General features: G+C 43.4%; 1 protein-coding gene across 1 annotated transcript in view; it reads right to left on the reverse strand.

Annotated features, from left to right (window-relative positions):
* Window positions 1-22,850, reverse strand: part of DNAH7 (dynein axonemal heavy chain 7) — a 2,019,015-nt gene that overhangs the window by 942,596 nt on the left and 1,053,569 nt on the right. The window contains exon 38 of the mRNA XM_078680414.1: window positions 7,534-7,660. Within this exon, the coding sequence (XP_078536540.1) occupies window positions 7,534-7,660 (127 nt within the window). The remainder of the gene's footprint in view (window positions 1-7,533; window positions 7,661-22,850) is intronic.

Below are 22,850 nucleotides of genomic sequence, written 5' to 3' on the forward strand. Positions count from 1 at the left end.
AGTGGATTATTGTTACATCATGGAAAAGCCTGTAGACTAGCATTTTTCTTACATGAAAGTTCACAGTTTACCAGGGTAGGTAAAAGTTTTGGGTACTGTCAAGAATCATCACACCCTCAACATCAAATCCATGGACCATCAAACCAAACTGCATAGACACAGTGAGGGAAACTTACATGGCTATTGTACATGCTGCTATTCCTGTTACATGCCCTACAAGATTAGGGTCTTGCACTAAAGAGTCAAACTTCAACTTTTAAGCCTAAACTATGATTATATAATGAAAGCAATATTTCTGAATTGCAATATAATTAAAACATTTTATTTAGAAAAAATACATTTACTTCTGCGTGGCAAATGAGGCATCTGCTTTTCCTGCGTTTTGGAAAGGGCAGCTCTTCCTACTCAAACATATGCCATGGAGAAACAAATCCATTTGCATCATTTTTGCTTCTTGTGTAGCAGACAATGAGGCAAATGGCAGTTGCTTTACATCAAACATGGCACAAGCTGATTTTGTTGTCTTGTTGCAGTGTTTAAACAATAAAATGCATAGAAAATATATTCTCTCCAATTTGAAAATGTCAGGGTTGGACCATGAGGCCAAACAGTTTGTTACATGTTTACATTACCAACCTAAAAAGTAATATAACATTGATTTCCTTTTTAGGTCTTGCCTGTGACAGGGCTTGCACTGTTGCTCGTGAGACATTTTGTTAGCCCAAAGGGGTCCCTGAACCTTTGCATTGCTTGTCAATGTTTGACTACACCATCCCTCTTATTTCGATGTTTTTGTTTGGTTAGTGCCTGATGGTTTTATTTCCTCTTTGTGTGTTTGTCCCTCTCATGGCACATGGCCAAAGTACTGCTTTTATTCCCACCGACTGTCCTTCAGCTTCCCACGCTTTGACTGCGGCCCTGTGCTAGGAAACACTCCGAAATGCTGCATGTTTTCAGGCTGTTTATTTCCATCCTGTTCCCCTTCACTGCGGCAGGGAGTTTATTTTCAGGCTGTGCATCTTCATTATATTATCCTGAAATGTGGTATTTTAGTTGTATGACAGACATGTCTTTCTGTATTGCCTTTGCACCCTCTCTTTCACACTCCTTCCCTCAACTCCATGTTGCCTGTGCCCCCATTCATCCCACCCTCTATCGCTTTGGCTTTTGACCCCCTCTCCATATATCTGTCTCTGGTACTGCTTCAAACATGCCATACTTGATAAAATTTAAGTGCGAGTCACTTACATTTTTCTGACTTTTGATGTTTAGTGGTATTGTAGACATGACATTCTTTCATGGGGCCCCACTCTCCGTCCGTCCAGGTTGCCTGTAACCGTGAACTCCCTTCCACTCTTTGTATGGGTGCCTTTGCCCCACTCCCTCCCGCTTTCTTCCTTTGGTCCGGGTTGACTTTGCCCCCTTCCATCCTATACTCCACCCCAATGGCTTTTGAACTCTCAATTTGTCTTTGTTACTGCTTCAATCACGTTCCACCATAGTTGAGAAAGTTTATTTTCGGAGTGCGGGTCACATATTTTTCTGACTTTTTTTTTTAGTTTTATTGGAGACATGATATTCCTTTGTTTTGCCCTCTCTCCCTTTGTTAGTCCATGCAGACTTTACCCCCTCCCACCCTCCATCCGTGTGCCTTTGCCCCCTTCTTCCACCATCCTTCCCTGTGGCTTTTGACTCCTCTCTCCGTTACCATACCATACCATACACCATGGCATACCTTACACCATACCAAACCATGACAGGCCATACTAACTATTCGAAAGGCCATACCATAAAATGAAAGCCCATACAATACATACCATATTATACACTGATAGGTCATACCATACCATACCATACTATACAATGACAAGCCACAGCATACTATACCATACCATACAATGACAGGCTATACCACACAACACCATAACATACCATGACAGACCATACCATCCAGTATCCCACCATACCATGACAAGCCATACTATACCATACCATGCCAGGCCATACCATACCATACCATATCAAGCCATACCAGACAATGACAGGAAGTACCATACCATACAATGACAGGCCACACCATAGCCAACAATACCATACCATACAATACCATACCATACTATCCAATTTCAGGCCAACAATACCAAACTATGCCTTTTACAGCAGCTGTGCTATTGTTCAAAATGGCTAGAAAAAAACATTGACAAAGCCAAAGGATCTTGCATAGGCCAGTACTGATGACTTTGCCAATGCTTCTTTTTAAAAGAGGGTGGTTCACTCATTCTGTTGTTTTCATTAAAATTTCTGTGAGGTATGCACCTTTAAATTATTAGCAAAAGAAAGGATCCGGCATTGGTTTTACAACTTATCCTTTCATTTTTGTGCTGTTGCATTGTGGACTATCAAGAACTTTCTTCGCCAAATTACCTATCAGAGAAGTAGCAAAGCACTTCAAAATGGGATTGCAATGGTATTTTTTTTGCCAGTGCAAACTTTCTATAACACTGTGCAGGATATGTGATAGGACATAAATTACATACAAAACAGGATGCAGTATAAATGAGACTTGGTCCAGTCAAAACCATGTTGGGTATGGTATTACGTACAAAATTCCTTTGCAGACACTGTTCAAGTGGAGCATCTACGACAGGCAAATTAATGCTGCCAGAAATGCAGTGCTTAATTTGGGCTAGTGGTTACAGGGAGGCTCAGCCTCACTATTTTCTGGCGACAGGAACTTATTTTCAGTCAGCATTGTCAGAACCTCTTTCAGAGGAACACAGGGCAAATAGGAGTTACTGGGCCCTACCATTGGGATTGAGGCCTTTTACTCCTGATCTCTCTTGCCGACCCACTATGGACTCTGAGCAACTAGGCGAAGAGCACCTTCTGCATTTGACCCTCAGTAGTCGCATGGCTGAGCAGTCTGGGCTCCCTCGGGGAAGGTGTGGATATAGGGAGTGAATAAAGGCTTCCACAATGAATCAGTCTTCAGCCAAAAAGTCACTTTTATGAACAAAGAGAAGTATTTTATTTCTACCCCTACCCACACAGGAAAATTACGACATTAAGGGGGGCACTAGAAAGCTGCTGACAAGATGGCCTTGGTTAGAAGACACTGATGCTGAAAAAATAGCGAAATGACTCCGTAACCACTGGCAAACCATGCTGTAATAGGTTCTTGGTGGTGGGGTCCTTGCTAGGAGCAGAGGCAGGCAGATCCCAACTCTGCACTACAGGCTAGGGGTCACACTGTGCCAGAGGCCTACATCAGGCCACGGCCTGGAGTTTTCGGAGTAGCAGCAGAGGGTGGATCTTCAAGCTGGGGCAATTGCTCAGAGGAGCCACTGCATTGGGGGTCTCCCAGGCTGCTGGGCCCTGGGGACTGCTGGCAGTGCCTGAGAAGAGGAAGGATCAGATGCAAATAAGAGGCCTCCCCTTGCGGGCTTGCTGCTTTCAGCTGGACGAGCCTGGGACTTTGAGCTGCTGCGGTGAGGAGGGAGTGGCCATGTAAGGTATGGCTAGAGAAGGAAATTAAAACCGATGTCTAGTTGGCCGGTGTTGCAGATTCGGGGCCCCACAATATTATATCACAACCACCAGACTGAAAAGTGGTGATAAAGCCAAGAGTTGGGACACTACTTAGATGCTGAAGTATATTGACGCTGGTGAGCTGCCCCAACAAACCTCTGCTGTAGGAGTGCTAGCAATGCACCCGTTGCAAAGTAGCTGAGGGTATTGGTGGGCTGCTGAACCCTGACAATGGGGAAATCTGATCTATGGAAGACCCGACTGCAGTTGAGGCTAAGAAATCTACAAAACCATAGGGAAAAGGAGAGGAGGGGGTAGACCCAGTTGTAAGAGATGCTTCAGATGAAGACTTAGATATGAGAGCACTAATGCTAGAAGTTCATAATAGCCTGTCTACAATAAACGGCAAAATTGATGATCTCACCTGGCCTGGATGGCCTGAAAGAGCAGATAGGTAAGCAAACAACAAAGAATAGGCACAGTGCAACAGTGCGTATCCAACGTGGAGGACGAGTCTGTGAAAATGGCAAATGCACAAAAAGAAAGGGCTAAAGACACCAAGAGACTCAAATTCCATAGTGGGGACCTAGAACTGTGATCTGGCAAACGTAATCTATGCATTCTGGGAACACGAGAGACAACAGAAACTGGGAGAATGGAGGGCTACAGAGGAGAGATGGTGGCCTAACAGTTCGGCTAAGGCAATCTGCCCCACATGTACATGCTAGAAAGGGCCCATGGGTCGCTAGTGCCTCGGGCCCCCATGCCCCGTCATCGCAAAACTACTGAGGCACTATTATCATGACACAATTCTCTGGCTGGCTAGAGGAAAAGGGGACTTTATGCACTCCAAATTGAGAGTATCAATCTACCTAGACTTTACAATGGCAGTGCAGCAGGTGAGACAGAAGTTTCTACCAGCAAAGAAATGACTGCGTGAGGCAGATATCAAATATTCCATGCTGCACCCCACCCAGCTGTGCTTCAACTGGGTCAGGAAAGTCCACATCTTCGCAGGACCCCAGGCCGCAGCACTATTCCTAAATAAAACTGTTTAGACGATAAACCTCAAGAGCCAACCACGGAATGCACATGAACATAGAATGCTTAGAGACACAGAATGAGGAAGATGGGACCCAGCGTGGCCTGGCCCTGAAGATGGAGAACAGTTGGGATCCCGAGCTGACCCTGCTACAAACTGTGATTCCCCCAGAATGGGGAGGGGACATTGAGTTACACTCTTGCTGGAGGAGGACAAAATGGGGATGGATGTGAAGTCTCTGGGATGGGCTTCTTGGGGTGACTCAATATCCTAAGGGAACTGCGTGGGGGTTCTTGGGAGCTGCTTGAGAGGGGTGTGTGACCAGGGCTGGCCCGCCTTGCTTAATTATCCACTGCTTCAGGACCTCCACTAGACGCAGGGAAGAAATACACACAGGGGAATGTATAATCAGAGCTCCTTCGAAACTAGCTGCTATTACTGGCAGAGACAAGAAATACTCCCCTGGGTTCCCCATGAAGAATAATCCACAATTACAGGTCACTAGTAAACCGGCTGCCTAGAAATAACTGATAAACAGGAAGCTCTATACTATGGGAGATCTGTAAAAGGAGGGCTCTTTGCTTACACTACAAGACTATAAGGAACAGGACAATTACAATGTGTTAGATGTTTACTTATACCAACGGTTATCCCGATCGATTAGAGTCAGATTCAGGGCACCCTGCTGAACCCACCAACTGGAAACTTCTGATACTTTGATATCCTGTGCCCTCCCGACCTGACTGATATCTCTTATGTATGCTACAGCGATGCAGACTATGCCTGGTACAGAGCTATAGCATAAGGCCCAGCTGTCTTAGAGTTGAAATACAGGGGAAGAAGGTGGTAACGTTACCCGGACATATTGCTGCACCCAAACCCAAGAAATTCAGCTAACGGTAGACACTGACTAGTGTACTATAAATACCTATATCACATATACAATGCATCACTCAGCCTATTCAGGAGAAAAGGTTTGAGACAGATCCTAGATGCAGGAGATGCAGGGCCCCTGATGCAGATTTTCTGAATCTAGTGTGGGCATGCCTGGCAATAAACCAAGGCTGGGAAAAGATCTATAAGTAAGTGAATAACATGGTGGAAGACCACATACAGAAAACACTGTTAATAGCACTAATGGGTTATGTTCAAGATAAATCTAAACAAGTCAGGAAATTCATGGCAATAACGTTACTGTTGGCTAAGTGACTGGGTGCAGAACCTTGTCTGGTGTAATACGTAATCTGAGAATTACGGCACGCTGCTAGTGATAAGGTCTCGTCCAGAGAAATATCGGGCCCTCTAAGACACTATTTGCCCCACAAGGATGAAAACAGGGCTGCAAACAATGAATAGATGCTAACCGCTGGTACCCTCGCCACTTTATGTAACAAATATGTCTGCGATATTACTAGATAGACATGATCGTTGTACAAATATACCCATGATGAGTATTTCTGATAGCCTAAATGATCATATTAATGTTATACTGGAGAAGATACACGTGTCAAATAACTTGAACCAATGTACTTTCTACTGAGTTTTGTTATATGATGACACCGTAAATATATGAAAAAAGAAAAAAAAATAGAACTAGAAACAACTACACAGTCCCCATGAGGTCAGGGATGTAGTTTTTCACTAGGCAATCCCCTGGTTCCTCTCCCGCCTTGCTTATAGCAGTTGTGGTTATTTCCAAATTACTATAGGCAACATCCAGGGTAAGCCCTACTAGTAGCTTGAGTCTCAAGAGCCCACAATGACTCCATTTTTAAAGTCAACAGTGTTCCAGTGCTGCAGAGCTAATTAGCAGTAAGTTCCCCCGGGGCTGACTGGCTGGGATTAGTCTTACACACACCTCGCAGGATCGGAGCGACAAGAGTTCAAGGAGCGCCCCTTGCATGGGCACTGGAGCGGCAGGTGAGTTCCCTGCACATGGCCCCAATCGGATTGCACTCAGCGATTAGAGAGTTCCCACACATGGTCGCGCGCCTCCACAGTGACCAGAGGTTATCGGTGGCTCCTCTTTCCACTGATCAGTAATGTACTAACCCTGTAATATGGTCTTTTTCAGGAACAAATACACCACTCATGCATGGCACAGCACTACACACCAAACTGATGTAGGCCAAGCGTGAGTTAAGCACACAGCAGGGAAACTATAAAAATGAACGAGTCTGTAGGCCTCACTCCAGTGACACAGGTTAAAAAGGACATATTCACTACTACTGATCACTATACAGTATGCTGCCACCACTGCACTCATCCTACTTATCTCCTGGTGAAGACAGCAGCCTATCACCACTGTGAGGGTAGCACTTTGGGCACCCTTTCCGATCCAATAAGACCGCAATCCGTAAGACACAGTGTCTCGGCGCGCATGTATGATCCATGCTTGCCTATGACAACAAAAATCAACATTAGAGAGTGTAAGTCCATTATAATGTAAAAGATGTTTCCATCTGAGACAAAAAGTTAGCAACGGAAGTACGAAGGAGGAAGAGAGCTGGAAAATCACTGGCAAAAGGAGAAAGAATTTATGAAAAGGAACCTACAAGAGTGAGATTTAGGTCCAGGGATAGTATATTGATGGATGAGAGAGGCATGAGTTGAAATCAAGTCTAGACACCATTGGGATTTGGCAACCACAACATTCAAAAGTAGAGCCAGAGGGCATCTGAAAATTGTTTTGGTCCCTGTTCTTATTGTTTTACAAGCTAAGCAATGCCAAGACGTGTACTATTTGGAGTCAAGATGGAAATTTATCTTTTGCTGAATGTCAGTAACATTACCATGATCTTCATAACTTGCTGACTATCCTTTCTCCTGCAAAGCATAACATTTGGGGCAAAGCCAATTAGAATATTGGTATGCTAAAGTTTCAATATTCATTTTACTAAATAACTTTTTACAGCATTCACCCATGATAACCCTAAAAAACAAATGTATATACCACCACTTACCTTATTGTCAGATGCCAGGTTAGGATTCTGGAGAAAATTGTGTACATAGAATTATCATCAAATTCATTAATCGTGACAGTATTAAAATGTCGTAGGAATCGAGGTGTAACCGGGTTTCTGCCACCACCTACAGGGTAAAAATGTAAATCATTGGAGGAAAACACAAATATAGAATTGTCTTTGAAAAATGGAGGAAATGTCAAATGTACCTGTTATTTGTGACTTATTACAAGGGGATGACAAAATATCTAGTCATATACTTAAGTAATATACACAATATGATCCACAAACAAATTCAATAACCTAGTGATAATTGCTGCTTACTTTGAAAGATGCAGTTAAGTATCATGAATTTTCCTGCATTTTTCCTATCATCACACAATTAATTATCTACAAGAGTTCCATTTCTGATACTCTCCTCTTTAGCTTTAGTTAAGGACTAGGGCCATATTTTCCAAGGTGCAGCACCATTAAATGAACTGTCTGGGTGAAGTGGCTCAGATGAGCCCATAGTAGGAATTGAACGGTTGTCATCACAACACAAATACTGGCACCTCCCCTCTCCATTAAGCTTTCAGAATTTTTTATATTCCAGACAGCAAATGCGGATGGATCAGAACAACTTTGCAGAAAATAACACAGTATACATCAGATATGTCATTTGGTCTTGAGGCTGCTGAAAGTACTTCAGCAAATAGTTCCAAGTTCACCTTGCTCTATATAATGTCTTGGAGCCAGTGCTTGTGATTAGGAGCTGTTCTTTTCCCCCAAAACATGGCTACCCGACTTTTGGGCAGTAATAGCGCTCCTGCTATAAATGTGGGTATCCCCAGTTTCAAATTCAAAAACAGACCTAACAAGCACACATGTGGGTTACATTGTATATCCTTTGACGGCATAGATCTCAGGTCTTGAAACACAGTTTCCCAAAAGTCCCTAATCAACAAACATTCCCATTCCTGATGTACAACATCTGCTCCTCCCCTCTCACACCACTGACATAAATCATTGTCTTTAAGACCATTTATTTAGTGTTTTATAGAGCGCGAATGTGACCCATTAGGGTATCAGAGCGCTTTCAAGGAAAAAACACGTTGTATACAAGTATGAAAAAGTCAAAGAAAATAAAACAAAAAGATAAGTAGGAGTAGAAGGAGGTGAAACATTTGGGGAATAACCAGGTGTATACAATGTTCAGACCAAAATGCTGAGTAATCCAGGAAATACATTGGTGGGAGTACAAGGTTAGTACAAGATGGATAGCAGCCAGTCAGTCCAAACTCTAGCGGCAACAAAAATAAGCAAAGCCACTGAGCGGTGTGTGCAATGTATGATTTATGGCAGAAAGTTGCCCATTAGGAAGGTTTTGACTGCCTTTTTAAATATTGACAGAGCGGGAATCTTTCTGATGAAAGACGGCAGCAAGTTCCAGATTCTTGGTGCGGCCCCAGAGAAAGCACAATTTTAAGTTTTTTCCTTTTGGAAACAGGGTGACTGGAGCACAAAGTCTCTGGCGGACCTGGAGTTTCTGGCTCCTCCAAAAACCATGATTTTCTGGGCAAGATATGCTGGGGATTTCGTGTGTATTGCTACATACCAGTTTTAGTAGGATTCTGGCTTCAACAGGAAACCAGTTCAGGGCCTTCAGATATGGTGCGATGTGGTCACATTTTTTGGATCCTGCTAAGAGTCTGGCAGCGGTGTTAAGGCAAGCTTTTAAGAGGCTGTGGAGATCTTGGGCAGGCCAGAAAGGGTTTAGCATCCGAATTTGTTTCTGGAGATAACTAATGCCTGGACTGCCATTTTTAGGTCCGAGACATCAAGGAAAACTTTTAGTTTCCTCAGGTAGCTCAGGTGAAATCTGACAGTTTTAGCCATCGAGTTGATGTGGTCTCACATATTCAGGTTGCTGTCTAGGATTATTCGGAGAGATTTGGCAGATTCCACTATGGTTGGTGTGCAGTTTAGTGCTGTGATCGACTTGGTCCATTCCCGGATGTCAGTGTTACTTTTGGGGAGGGGGAGATTAGAAGGAACTCCGTTTTTTGTGCATTTGGTTTGAGCTGGTTGCAGGCGAGCCATTGAACAGTCAGATTTAGGGCCTCATTCAAAGAGTAGATCTCCTCTAGAGATGAGATTTTGATGTAGAGCTGGGTATCAACCGTTCATGGTAGAGATTGAAGAGGGTTGGGGAAAGAGTTGATTGATCCTTGGGGGACTCCGATCATTATCTGGAAAGGAACAGATAGATTACTGTTGACTAAGAATCTTTGGGTGTGGTTCCACAGGAAGGATCTAAACCATTCAAGAATGGTTCCCCTTACTCCCATCCTGAATTCGAGGCGTTCAAGTTGTTTCTGTTGGTTGACTGTGTCGAATGCCGAGGATAAATCCAGTAGAATTAGGAGACATCTTTTGCCTTGGTCAAGGGCTTGGAGAGCATCATCCACAATATGGAGAATAGTAGTTTCCGTGCTGTGCCCAGGCCTGTACCCAGATTGGAATTTGTCTAGCAGATTAAAGTTGGAGAAGTGTTGGCTCAGTTGAAGTTGCACACTTTTCTCGAGAGCTTTCGCTAGAAGTGGGATATTGGATATTGGTCTGAAATTGTCTGGATTAGCAGGATTTATGGGGTTTTTAAGATGGGGACGACTTGACCGGCTTTTAGAGAATTAGGTATGGACCCTTGCAGTTGGGAAGCGTTGATTAGTATAGTCCAAATGGGAATGATAAATTGAGAGGTTGCGGCCACGCAGCTGGAGGGGAGTGGGTCATTAAAGTGGTTATTTGGATTTAGGGAGGATAGTATTTTCGAGATGGAAAGGTTGTCATATAGCTTGAAGATGGACCAGTGCGCTTGGTTCTTGGGTGTTGTCTGGTGGAGGAAGAGAGGAGAGATGGGACCCAGCAGGAAGAGGTCGGATGTTGGTAGCGGAATTAAGTTCTTTTCCTAGGGAGGTAAATTTGTCTGTAAAGAAAGAGGAGGACTCCTCACAGGTTATTGGGGATTGTGAGGTTTCTTTGGAAGTGCTAGCCAGTTTGTTAGATTGGTGTTTGACCATTTCAAAGAGCTTATTAGGTCTGTTCTTAGCATTTTCCAGTTCTGATCTAAAGAACGCTTTTTTTGATTTGAGGATGTTCCTGTTGGAAGCATTTCTGGTCTTTCGGAGAAGTTTTAGTTGGGAGGCTAAGGGATGCTGTCTCCAGGTTCTTTCTGTTAGCGAGAGGGTTCTCCTTTCATTGTTGAGGGATTTGTTGAACCAGGTTGTTTTTGTCTTTAACTCTGGAACTTTTTAGCTTTAGTGGGGCAAGATCATCAATTATGTCAAACATAGTCGAGTGGTAGTGTTTTGTAAGGTCGTTGATCTATGAGAGATTTGGGGGGAGGGAGGTCAGTTTTGCAATGTGCAGCCAGCTTCTTGAGATCTAGGCTCTTTGTGTCCCTGAGCCAGCATTTCGGTTTCACAGGGTGCGCTGGCCTAGTCTTGTGGGTGCCAGGCAATAGGAAGGTAATAGCGTGGTGGTCAGACCAGTCGCATGGATCTATTGAGTTAAGCCTGACAGCCGTTGCCTTAGCAATGATCCAATCCAGTGTGGTGTCTTTCTTGTGAGTTGGTAATGTGCAGGCTTGAGTAAGTGATTGGTCAGCAAGCAAGTCTTTGAGGGCGTTAACCTGAGGGTAATTGAGGTCATTCGAGTGCTGATTGAAGTCTCCAATGAAAATGTAATCGGAGTGGGGGAAACCTTTGCTGTAATGATTTCAATGAGGAGGTCGATGAAGGTGTAATTTTTGCCTAGGGGGTGGATGAAGATGTGCAGTTTGCACAACTGGGTAGCATTGTTACATATGGAGAACAATATATTTACAGGAGTCGGTGGGGTCAGCATGAAGTTCAGTGATGAGGAGGTCTGAGCGGTAAATGCAAGCAATGCCTCCCCCCTTTTTTTAATTGCTTGTCAAGTCTTACAATGCAATAATTTGAAGGGACCAATAAATCTAGGTAAGGTGCCAATAAGTCATTTGCCATGATTCGGTAAGGATTGCTCCGTCAGATTTTTGGCTCTGGATGAGAGCAGCGATGTCGGAGGCATGCTTTGCTGCTGATCGGCAGTTAATTAGGAGGCCGGAGAGAGGAGGGTCGGTGCATGTCTTGTGAGTTAGGGAAGATAAGGGTACACTTGCGCTAAGTTGTTGCTGTTTACTCTGTTATGGAGAGCTGATGGTCTATTAGAGTTGATTGCAACCGTGTGAATTAAGTATTCATCTTTCTTGTCTGGAGTACTGGGGGCGTCAGGAGAGGACTTATAGGATAAGAGGAGGGTTTGAATTTCGTCCTCCAAGAGGTAGTTGAGATGCTTGTGAGGACGAAGGTGCCTAAATGCTAGTGGCAAGGGTTAAAGAAAGGGCTGGTGAGTGGGGGGAAGAACTGAGTTCTGGGAGAGCTTGATATTCAATGTACTTGTGCAGTCTAGCTGTGTATAATACATTTGCTGCATTTGTTTAAAATTAATAATATGTATATTACAGTTGGATGTTAATATTCTGTCAAACCACAACAGAACTACCATTCCTCCAGTGTTATCTAAGGGACTAACACTTCATTCCAGCACTCGAGGGCTTTAATGGAAGTTCAATGCCGCTACTCAAGAGCCGTCTTGTATAATTTAATGACTAATTGACATTGTGTGGGGCTAGCAAGAAGTACCTGGCATGTACGGAGCATTGAGGGTTCCTTTGGAAATGAAGGATACAGTCCCTGCATAGCCAGACAAAGTCGATAAAATATGAATGTGAATAGTGCCATTTTGGTCTTTCTGTAATGTAAATTATCAATGGTTAAAAATGACCCTTCTGGGTATACATCACTCATCTTCTCTATTTCTACCTGTTATAATACTGTAAGTGATCCCTACTCTTGCATAACTGAAAGGGCATGGTGGTGCCCTATGGGGAGTTACAGTGCATATAATGCAAGCTTATTAGATCTCGCACCTAAAGCCTGCCGAGTGGAAGTTGTGCTATGTATCGTGTTTGTCTCAGTGCGTGGTATACCGATTCTCTTATGTGGTAGCATGTATCGGAGTGGTGTGGGGTAAGCATCTCCATCTTCTACCACTAAATGTGGTATGTACATGTGGAGATTATACCAATAATATGCAAAATCTGCCTGTGTGCAGAGACAATATAAATACAGATCTGGTAACCCAAACCCTCCCGGTTAGTAGGACATAGTCATGACTTCCCACGTAATGCAGAGTTGTTTCCCTTTGCATATAAACCTTATCAAAAGAGTGCGTATTGTGTTAAAAAGGGAGCAGGCAATACAAAGGGTATATTAACCAGACCCCCCAGGACACTGTGGCATAGATTTGCAATTTTTGCAGCACAAAAATAGAAATTTTGCGACACACATATGGAAATTCTGCGGCATTTCATTTTATTTGTAATCATTTATTTTCAGCCTTAAATCAACAGAAACTGGTTTAGTAGAGTATCCCACAATGACATAGGCATGTTTAAAGTTTCTGAGAATGTTTGTTTGCTATATTCTCCTCTGTAACATTCTGGATTACAGGTTAAGCCAGCACAGTAGCACAGGGTTTTATTTATTTATTTATTTTTGAAGCTTGTAAAGCACGCGGCTACCCCCAACGGGGGTAGTGAACAACCAGGTTTTCAATTTACTACGGAACACTGATTCAGAGGAGATAAACCTAAGATCCAATGGGAGGCTGTTCCAAAGCTTAGTGGTCATAATGCCGAATGCTCTGCCACCCATTCTGGATCGGCGAAAGCGTGGGGTAACCAGGAGGCGCAAATTGTTCGACCTCAGAGATCTGATAGACTAGGACAATTTAAGCCTATTTCCTAGATATCCCGGGCCCAGCCCGTTGAGGGCCCCAAAGGCAAAGATCAGAGCCTTGAACTGGATGCGACGGGCAATAGGAAGCCAATGTAGCTTCCTTAGATAAGATGCGACCGAGTGGCGATAGGGAATATTGCCAATCAGTCTAGCCGCCGCATTTTGAACAATCTGCAGGCGTACAATTTGGTACAAGGGGGCGCCTACATAGAGACTGTTGGCGTAATCTAAATGTGAGGTGATCAGGGCATGTATGATGGTTCTGCGGGAATCCAGCGGGAGGTAGGGAAAGATTTTCCTAATCATGCGCAGTTTGCCCAAACAAGCTGCAGTGACCTTATTAATTTGCGATTTGCAGGAAAGTGCATTATCAAATTGAAAGCCCAAATTACGGACTGTTTGGACTGGGACCGGGGGAGGATCAAGCTCAGTCGGCCACCACAGAGTGGTAGGCAGAGGGGTTTTCTGATTAAAAAATAAGACCTCCGTCTTATCCGTGTTTAGCTTAAGATGATTAACGGTCATCCAGGAGCCAATATTGCTGAGACAATGGCGGAGATTAGTGAAGTTGATGTCAGAGTGATCTCTAAATGAAAACACAAGCTGAGTATCATCAGCATAGGAGATCACTCTGACCCCCCAGGATTCCACCACTTTCACCAGAGGTGCAAGATAAACATTAAAAAACAGAGGGCTCAAAGCAGAGCCCTGTGGCACACCACAAAGTAGGGGTTTACCTTCTGATTCAAAAGGTCGGAGAAAGACCTTCTGAGTCCGGCCTTTAAGAAAGGATCTGATCCAGGTCAATACAGAACCTCCAATTCCAATCTGGCCCAGAGGATCCAACAATATCTCATGAGATATCATGTCGAAAGCGGCGGATAGGTCGAGGAGGACCAACATGGCCTCCTCGCCCCTATCCACACACTCACGGATCGTCTCCGACACCTCTAGAAGAGCGGTCTCGGTGCTAAAACCAGCTCTAAAACCAGACTGCGAATCATGCAGAAGTTGATTAGCTTCTAAGTATCCTGCCAATTGTTTCTGGACAGCCTTTTCCAAGATTTTAGCAGGTTTAGGAAGGAGAGAAATCGGAGGATAATTACAAAATTGCGAAGGGTCAGCGTCCGCTTTCTTCATAATTGGGACTAGCATGGCTTGTTTCCAAGCAGTCGGGAATTGGCCAATGCGTAACGAGGTGTTCCAAATAGTAAGGAGTGGGTTAATTAGTGAAGGAGCAAGATTGCCCATCACCTTAGCAGGGACGGGATCTAGAGGAGACCCAGATTTACATTGGGCAAACAATCTAGAAGCAGTCTCAGTAGTAAGCTCTTTGAAGGAAGTAAATGACCCTTTCTGTAAGTCAAGGTCATTATGAGTGGGGGAATCCCTAACAGGAATAAATAAAGAAGATATTTAGTAATTTTTTCCCTGAAAGTAATCAGAGAGGCCATTACATAAGACCTGACTGGGCTGTTCGTACCTCGGTGGAGGCGAATGCTGTGTGGATGTTCGCAGGTCGATGTATCACGATCGACCTGCTGGAATTTCAGTGCCCACATATAAGTTCTGGTGGTTCTCATATTTTGTATGGCCAAAAACATTAGAAACCGAAGCGGGTAACAGTTCTAGCAGACCCTCAGTTCTGATTCCCACAGGAGATTATCCTGATAGATCAGAAATTCTTCTTCTTCATGAAGCAGAGCTGAAATACATTCTTATGGCGTCCGCATCATCAATATCTTCCACTTCCAACTACTAACATATAAAAAAAGAAGACTTAGCCCAGGCCTTTCATAAATATAAGCACACATTCATTTGGGGTTATTACCTTTTGGAAAGGCGCGATACGGATTTCCAACTTTGAAGATACCAATTGGAAGGATCATTTCTCAATTCAAAAGCCCTGAAAAAGTCCCATAGGGACGAAACGCGTCGGCTGTTTGGTGCTTACGTTGAAAAATAAAGATTGAAAATACAAGAAAGACATCATCTTCGCATGTTTTATGCGATCAGAACAATTCTGTGGTGCACCTTTGCGTATGTTTACTTGTACTTAGTTCCTTAGGGAAAAGGCACAGTAACGGTGGGTGCCATACAGTGTGCACACAAATCCCGATTATAATTTGAGGGATAGTTACATTTGTTCAGGGGGGGACAGGAGATCAGGTGCTGCCAGCAGAAAGGGTCCATCGTTATGGTTCAGCTCCTGACTGGGTGTACTCTGAGCCACCATGGCTGGGGGATTAACAAAATCTTTTACGATATTAAAGAGGGTTTTAGCTTATTCTTGATTTGTTGGGCAAAGAAATCCCTCATAGTGAACCGTTTGAGTTTCTGAATTTTTTTTTGAGCTGTCTTATAAATAATTTTTGACTCAGAATCATATGTTAGCCGCCATTTGCGTTCCAACTTTTTACAACAGCTCTTTTCCTCGCGTAAAGCCAGGGAAAACCAAGGTGCAGATGGCCGAGATCTAGCGGAGGCAATAGGTTGTAATGGAGCAATAGCGTCAATGGCAAGCAGAAGGGAGGAATTCAATTTTGCCACTTCTTTATTAAGATCATTCGAAGAAGATTCAAACTGATAGGAAAAGATGGGGTCCAAGGCAGCACATGTAACTTTATGCCATTTTCTCCCACAGTCCCTGCTAGGTGCTGAAGATCTAGGTACTAGAGGTAAAGTTAGATCAAACGGGAGGAAGTAATGATCTGACCATGTGAGGGGAAGTGAGGGATGAATTATGATCCCAGGATGATTTGTAAATATCAAATCAAGGGTATGGCCCGCTATGTGGGTGGTGCCCTGAACTAGTTGGATCAAGTTCAAGCCCTGCATGGTCTCTAACAAATGGGTAGCTTGTGTGCATAAGGAGTTTTCAACATGGAGATTAAAGTCACCTAGCACAATGAAGTGCGTATGTCTGAGGGAGAGATCCGCTATCATATGTAACAGTGCTGCTAATGAAGAGGTTAGTGCGTTGGGGGGATTGTATACTAAGATACCAGCCAGAATAACTGAAGCCGAATCTAAGATGGTAAAGTACATGGCTTCAATAAGACCAATTTTTGTAATTTTCCTAATGGTCATATCGTAATGTGATCTTAGGATGACAGCTAGTCCTCCTCCTGTTTTTATGCTCTCTCGATTTATTCCCACTAATCGATACCCTGAGGGTGTTGCTAGGTGAATGTCAGGTTTAGAAGTTTCTTTTATCCAGGTCTCTGTAAGAAGCAGGATATCGCATGCATGGGTGGAAAGTGTCATCCAGATCTCGCTAGCGTGGCGCGGAAGAGAGCGGCAGTTGATCAACCCCGCCTTCAGCGTCACGGGGTGGCTAGAACGTATGGCCTGATTCGAAAGGTGGTAGGCCCGTTTCCTCCACGGGGTTAAAATATGGTCACAGTGTGGGCATTTAAAAGAATGTCCCTCAAGGCTGAATGGGCAACAGCGAATATCTGGCGAACATGTACCAAGTCTCATCTCTAAGAGCTGAGTTCTGGGCCAGCCGATCTGTCCAGAGTTGGAGCAACCGACAAGGGGGCTGGTGCTGGTCGCGGGCCAGGCGCGGACGGGCGTAGACGGGCTTGCCTTTGGCACGCCACCGGCGCGCCCGCTGCACCCGCCCGCTGCGCGGACGGGAAGTCATACTGTTTTTATACATAAAGGAGGAGGGCGATAGGCGTCCAGCAACTGGACTGCTACCCTGCCTCCCACTAAAATGGTGGCTAGCCCTCAGACTCCCGGCGTCAGCGCCTCAATCGGCTGCGCCGGAAGGAATCGAGTGCAGGGAGCCTTGGTGCGACGCTAGTCTCGCAAACAAGAGTCGGAAAAGTTGGTAATTAAAAAAAGCACTATTTAAAATATTTACAATCTTAAAATCGATATTCCCAGCAAAATACACTAGATAGATTGAGGGATAGCAGAGAGAACCCCCGGCTTCCGCCTCAGGGGAGAGTTAGCATTAGTCTGAGTGCGAGCAGGGAATTACTCCTTAAATATCCAGGGTGGGCGGTAGGCGTCCAACAACTGGACCGCTACCCTGCCTCCCACTAAGATGGCGGCTAGCCCTCAGACTCCCGGCGTCAGCGCCTCAATCGGCTGCGCCGGAAGGAATCGAGTGCAGGGAGCCTTGGTGCGACGCTAGTCTCGCAAACAAGAGTCGGAAAAGTTGGTAATTAAAAATAGCACTATTTAAAATATTTACAATCTTAAAATTGATATTCCCAGCAAAATACACTAGATAGGTTGAGGGATAGCAGAGAGAACCCCCGGCTTCCGCCTCAGGGGAGAGTTAGCATTAGTCTGAGTGCGAGCAGGGAATTACTCCTTAAATATCCAGGGAGGGCGGTAGGCGTCCAACAACTGGACCGCTACCCTGCCTCCCACTAAGATGGCGGCTAGCCCTCAGACTCCTGGCGTCAGCGCCTCAATCGGCTGCGCCGGAAGGAATCGAGTGCAGGGAGCCTTAGTGCAACGCTAGTCTTGCAAACAAGAGTCGGAAAAGTTGGTAATTAAAAAAAGCACTATTTAAAATATTTACAATCTTAAAATCGATATTCCCAGCAAAATACACTAGATAGGTTGAGGGATAGCAGAGAGAACCCCCGGCTTCCGCCTCAGGGGAGAGTTAGCATTAGTCTCATTAGGGTTGCTAATCATCCTGTTTTTTGTGGCTTTGTGCTGTCTTGGGGCTAGCAGTTCCAAGTCCCAGAGCTACTTGCTGTAGGACACTGTTTTGATATTCCCATTATGTGCAAAAGCCAAACTCAGGGTTTTCCAGCAGCTGCCCTGCGATTACCCTAGATTACCCTTCCACCTCTTCTTCACCTGGCCTCTCACTGCCACGATATTTGAAGAGCCCTAGTAGGACATTGGAATCCCACTGTGACATCTTTCACCAGAGGTTCTGTTTATCAGCCATGTATCCTCATTAATGAGGATAAAAGAATGTTGCTTTGTATGATGGCATCTGAGTTAGTTTTGAAACCTGATGGAACAAGTTTTGCGCAAAAGGAAACCTGCTCAGAATGAACACCCCCGTAATACATATTAACAGTGTGCGGTGTGAACTAACATACAAAAACACCTGAAACTCGAGGGAAACCACTTTGCACATGTTAGTACTAATGTGAACTATTGCATGCAAGAACTAAGTCGCATTTACATTGCGCTTGGAACGAAGCCAAAAAAAATGCATGACTAAGCCACATTTCATATTTATGCATGTTGCTTAAAAAATTAAAAACAATTAATGCCACTTTTACCTAAAGCTTTGCTAAGAAAACATTAACATGGGATAGTGCAAAGGTGGGTGGTAAAAAGTGAAAAGTGCATTTCTGTGTAATTAATGAATGTTTATGTTCCGTTTGCCATAGTGAGCCGAATGGGCATCCATTATTCTGAAATTGGCCTGATAGATGAGGGGCTGGGAAGTGAGCAAGAATGGCCTGACAAAGCAGACAGAAGCGCTGAGCGCTGCAGAGGAAGAATAAGAGGTCAAGGTTGTTCAGCTCGAAGTGCATTGTTCGCCTGTCAAAAGATGAGACTGGCCTTGGGACCCAAGATTTCTTCCGCGGACGTAGCTGAAAAATACATGTGAATTATTGTGAAAGTATTAAGTATTGAATTAAACGAACGAGCCAAACATGATGTAATGAGAGAAGTTATAGAACAATGAGTATACAGATTTGTGAATGGGTACCTGATGGTGTAACAGACCACCTCCCAAATCCACCAATGAGCTGTCGAATTTCGTAAATTGTTTCAACTAACTGATGTGGGATGGACATGTAGGTTTTGGGGTATAAATGGGGTGCCTTTAGGGGTGTGGTTTTTGCGTGATCTTCCGGCAGCAGAGAGCACGTAGGTAGGAGAGAGAAGAGAGGGGTGCTGCGTCGCTGTCCATCAGTTTGGAGAGAGGCCATACCTGGGTTATGAAGTCTTTGCTCCCTGACTCTATTTCAGGGGCCCCCACTATCTCCTTGGCCAGGGGTGTTGTGTTTCACCAATTCTTTGGGTTAGTATTTCCGTCTGACTTGCACTTTGCATAATTATTTGCAAATTTGTTTTTGTCTCTGAAACTTATGTCTCTTCATCTATCCCTCCGTCCTATGAATATCGTTTTACATTATTTTTCTGAAAGTGATCTCTTAATCTAGCCACATCTTCATGTGCATTTCATATATTGATGATGAGCATGACACTATTTGCATTGCTGATGTTTTTTTCTCCCTCTTGTGAATGTCATTATTTGCATTTGTAACCGTATGCAATGAGCATTTCTCATACACAATTAATAAATAAACCTTATTAATCTTACAGAGAGTCTGTGTTTATTTAGCTGACTAAATAGTTAGTTAGATAATACTAATATTACCATCAACTTCTCAACCAATTGGTCCATCGACCAGAGGAAAGAGAGTTGATACACAGGTTTAGTTATGTATTTAGAAGTGGTAAACATGAAACTGTGAAGAGAACGAATTTCTAACGTCATTAAAACTTGATCCCCAGTGCATCAGGGATTTGGGTGACTGTGTATGGGCCATTTGTATGTGATGTTATCGAGTATTGATCCCTGATTAGTTGGTTAGCGCTGGATCAGTTTTCTGGTAGCAGAGGACATTTTAATTATTGATAAGTTTGGTAATAATTAGGGTTATGTGTTCTTAACATGAAAAGTTAGTGTCCTGTTCTATGTTATCTAGAAGTACAGGGACAGAGTAACCTGAGGGATCCCAGGAATGGAATTTAGCCAGAAGTAGGTAGAAAAAGAGTGTGGATAAAGAAATCACACTGCAGAAGTACTTTGTTGTTATAATACCGAAGCTACGCAGGGTTGTAGGAGTTATATTTAGGAAACATTTTGTATGTTTCCTAAATAGCGAAGGGTCCACTTCCGAAACTCTAGCCTTATCCACAGGGGAGTAACAAGACCGCTAAAATAAAGTCCGCTTGTGAAAATTTGGCCTTATTCCAAGAGGATTATTAGGTCCTCCTGGAGATTGTTTGAAAGGTTAAAATAACGCTGGTCGTTATTGTTGCTTGCAGTGTAAAGAACTTCTCTTTGAAAAGTGAAGACTATATCTTTATTTAGTGGCGAAGACAAAGCAGCATTGTTTTGTGTTGTTACTAAGAGAAATTTTGATGATGAAAACTATTGCAGTAATATTTTGTAAGGGGAGGGTCAGTAGTAGGAATAATACTAGCGTCACAAAAAGGCCCCGCTGGCATTGGTCATGCAGCGGGCGTGTACTGAGCTCTGATTGGTTGGTTAGTGTGAGTCACGCTAGCATTGGTCGAGATAGCAGATATGTAGAGAGCTGTGATTAGACATTTGGTGTGAGTCGCGCTGGTTTAGGAAGAGAACTGACAAATAGAATAGGTAGAATTACGGAAAGGTTTCCTTGTTTGTTTGCTGAAATACATTAGCGTAAAGAGTTAGAAAATGAAGTTGCTTAAGAAAATAAAGAATTTATTTAACAGGTATAAACCTATTGTGACTAGAGAGGGACCACCTATTCCACCTCCAAGAGCGCCTGCTTCTTTTATGATGTTGAAGCGAGGATACCATACCTGTACTTGGGTAGAGAATTGGGTGGAATATGCAAAGGATGATGGTGTTCTAGCTTTTCCCCAGCACGGTTAATTTAATGTAAGGATATTGCAGAATCTGAGAGCGAATGAATTCACTAGAGCCGAACCCTAGACTTGCACAGTATGAACCATTAGAGGAATGGGAAGCTGAGGCATTCAAAAGAGAGAACTTTAGAGGTAACAGAAGATATAGAAATATGATGTTTGAATATCCTTTTGAGAAGAGGGAAGATAAATTGTAAAGATGGAGAAGAGCTGTAGTAACGAAAGGTTTGTACCCAGTTTTAGTTGCAGAAGAACAGACAGGAGGCAAATGTGAAGAGAAAAAGAAAAATATAGGAACTTCAAGTGTAAGATATGATCCAAACAATTCTGATGAAGAGTTGTTAGATGATGAGTTGTTAGAGGACATTATGACTAAAATACCACCGCCATATGAAGAAAATACAGGGGAGGTAACTCTAAGTGCGCCACAAATGGGAACCCCATTAACTCCACGAGTCAGTGAAATAGCTAGAGTACTACAGAAAAATGAAGTGAATTTATTGAATAAGGCAAGAAAAGAGCAGATCCAGAAAATAAATCAATTAAGTCTGAATGCAGAAGCATTGATGGTACCGGTAACAATTGGTCCCGTAGTTCCACTATATGGAAAAAAAGAATCTATCAAAAGTACATACAATGGCAGTTCCAAGAAGTAGTGACAGGAGTGAAATGATGACTGTAGAGAATGAGAATAGACAGGCTGACACAAATACTACATTGTTAGATCTTCCGGTTTGTGAGATGATAACAGAAACCCCTAGAAGAAGTATACAAGAAGACCCAAGGAGAATAGGGCCAAATGTCACTCCTATGACAGGGAGTTCAGCAGGTCCTTCACCAGAGGAATTAAAAGATTGGATAAAAGATATGGTAAAGTCGAAACCTCAACCACAGAGTATAAATGTGAGCCAATTGAAAGTAGATTTGGAAGAGATGATTATTGGTATAATGAATCCAGACAGATTAGAGACTTATCGAAATGAAGAGCTGTTGTTTTTGTGTAAAAGTATTACTTGGAGAGCGAGAAATCTACATGAGAAAATTGCGGAGGCTGCTAGGGAGTATGGAACAGACATAGAGAAGTCAAAGTAGTAACAAAAATCATACAGATTGGATTTTACTGAAAAGGAGAGTTTGAATGCGTCTGGAAAAAGGTTGCAGATAAAGGAGTTGAGTAAGATTTTGAAGAAATGGGGAGATGTAGAACAATGGAAAGGTAGATGGACGAAAAAGAAAGAAGAAGCAGCTGGCAAAGGAACGTCTATGTTCCGTTGAAAGAGACAGAACAAGTTGAGAGGGTGTGTCCAATGAGAGAAGTTCCAAGTGGTGGATATGTTCACGTTCCTTGAACAAGACAGGATATATTATCTTTCATGAATGATTTTCCTAGGTTAAGGGAGAAACCAGTTGAATGGTACAAACAGGTAGAGAGGTTTGTGAAAGTTTCAAAAGTTTTGGTAAAGGATCTAGATGCTGAACCTGTGAATTTCCCTTGGAGTGGTGCGATGATTCAACCAAATATCTGGTCATGCATATTCATCTGGATACTGTCCAAATAATCTGATTAAATTATGGCCAACCCGTGCTTAAACTGGAGAAGCAGGTTGAAAAATGGCTGTGACTTCCCCTTTCGATTGCCGACTGAGTTGAGTTAATTAAAATGAAGGTCCTACCGAAATTTCTTTACCTGTTTAATAACATACCAATACCGCTTCCTAACAGTTTCTTCTCAACACTGCACACTCACCTTATAAGACTTACCTGGGGTGGTAAGAGACCCAGGGCACATTGGGAAGTTATGACACTTCC

The sequence above is a fragment of the Lissotriton helveticus genome, chromosome 3_1 (assembly GCF_964261635.1).
Source record: "Lissotriton helveticus chromosome 3_1, aLisHel1.1, whole genome shotgun sequence".
Lineage (NCBI taxonomy): Eukaryota > Metazoa > Chordata > Amphibia > Caudata > Salamandridae > Lissotriton > Lissotriton helveticus.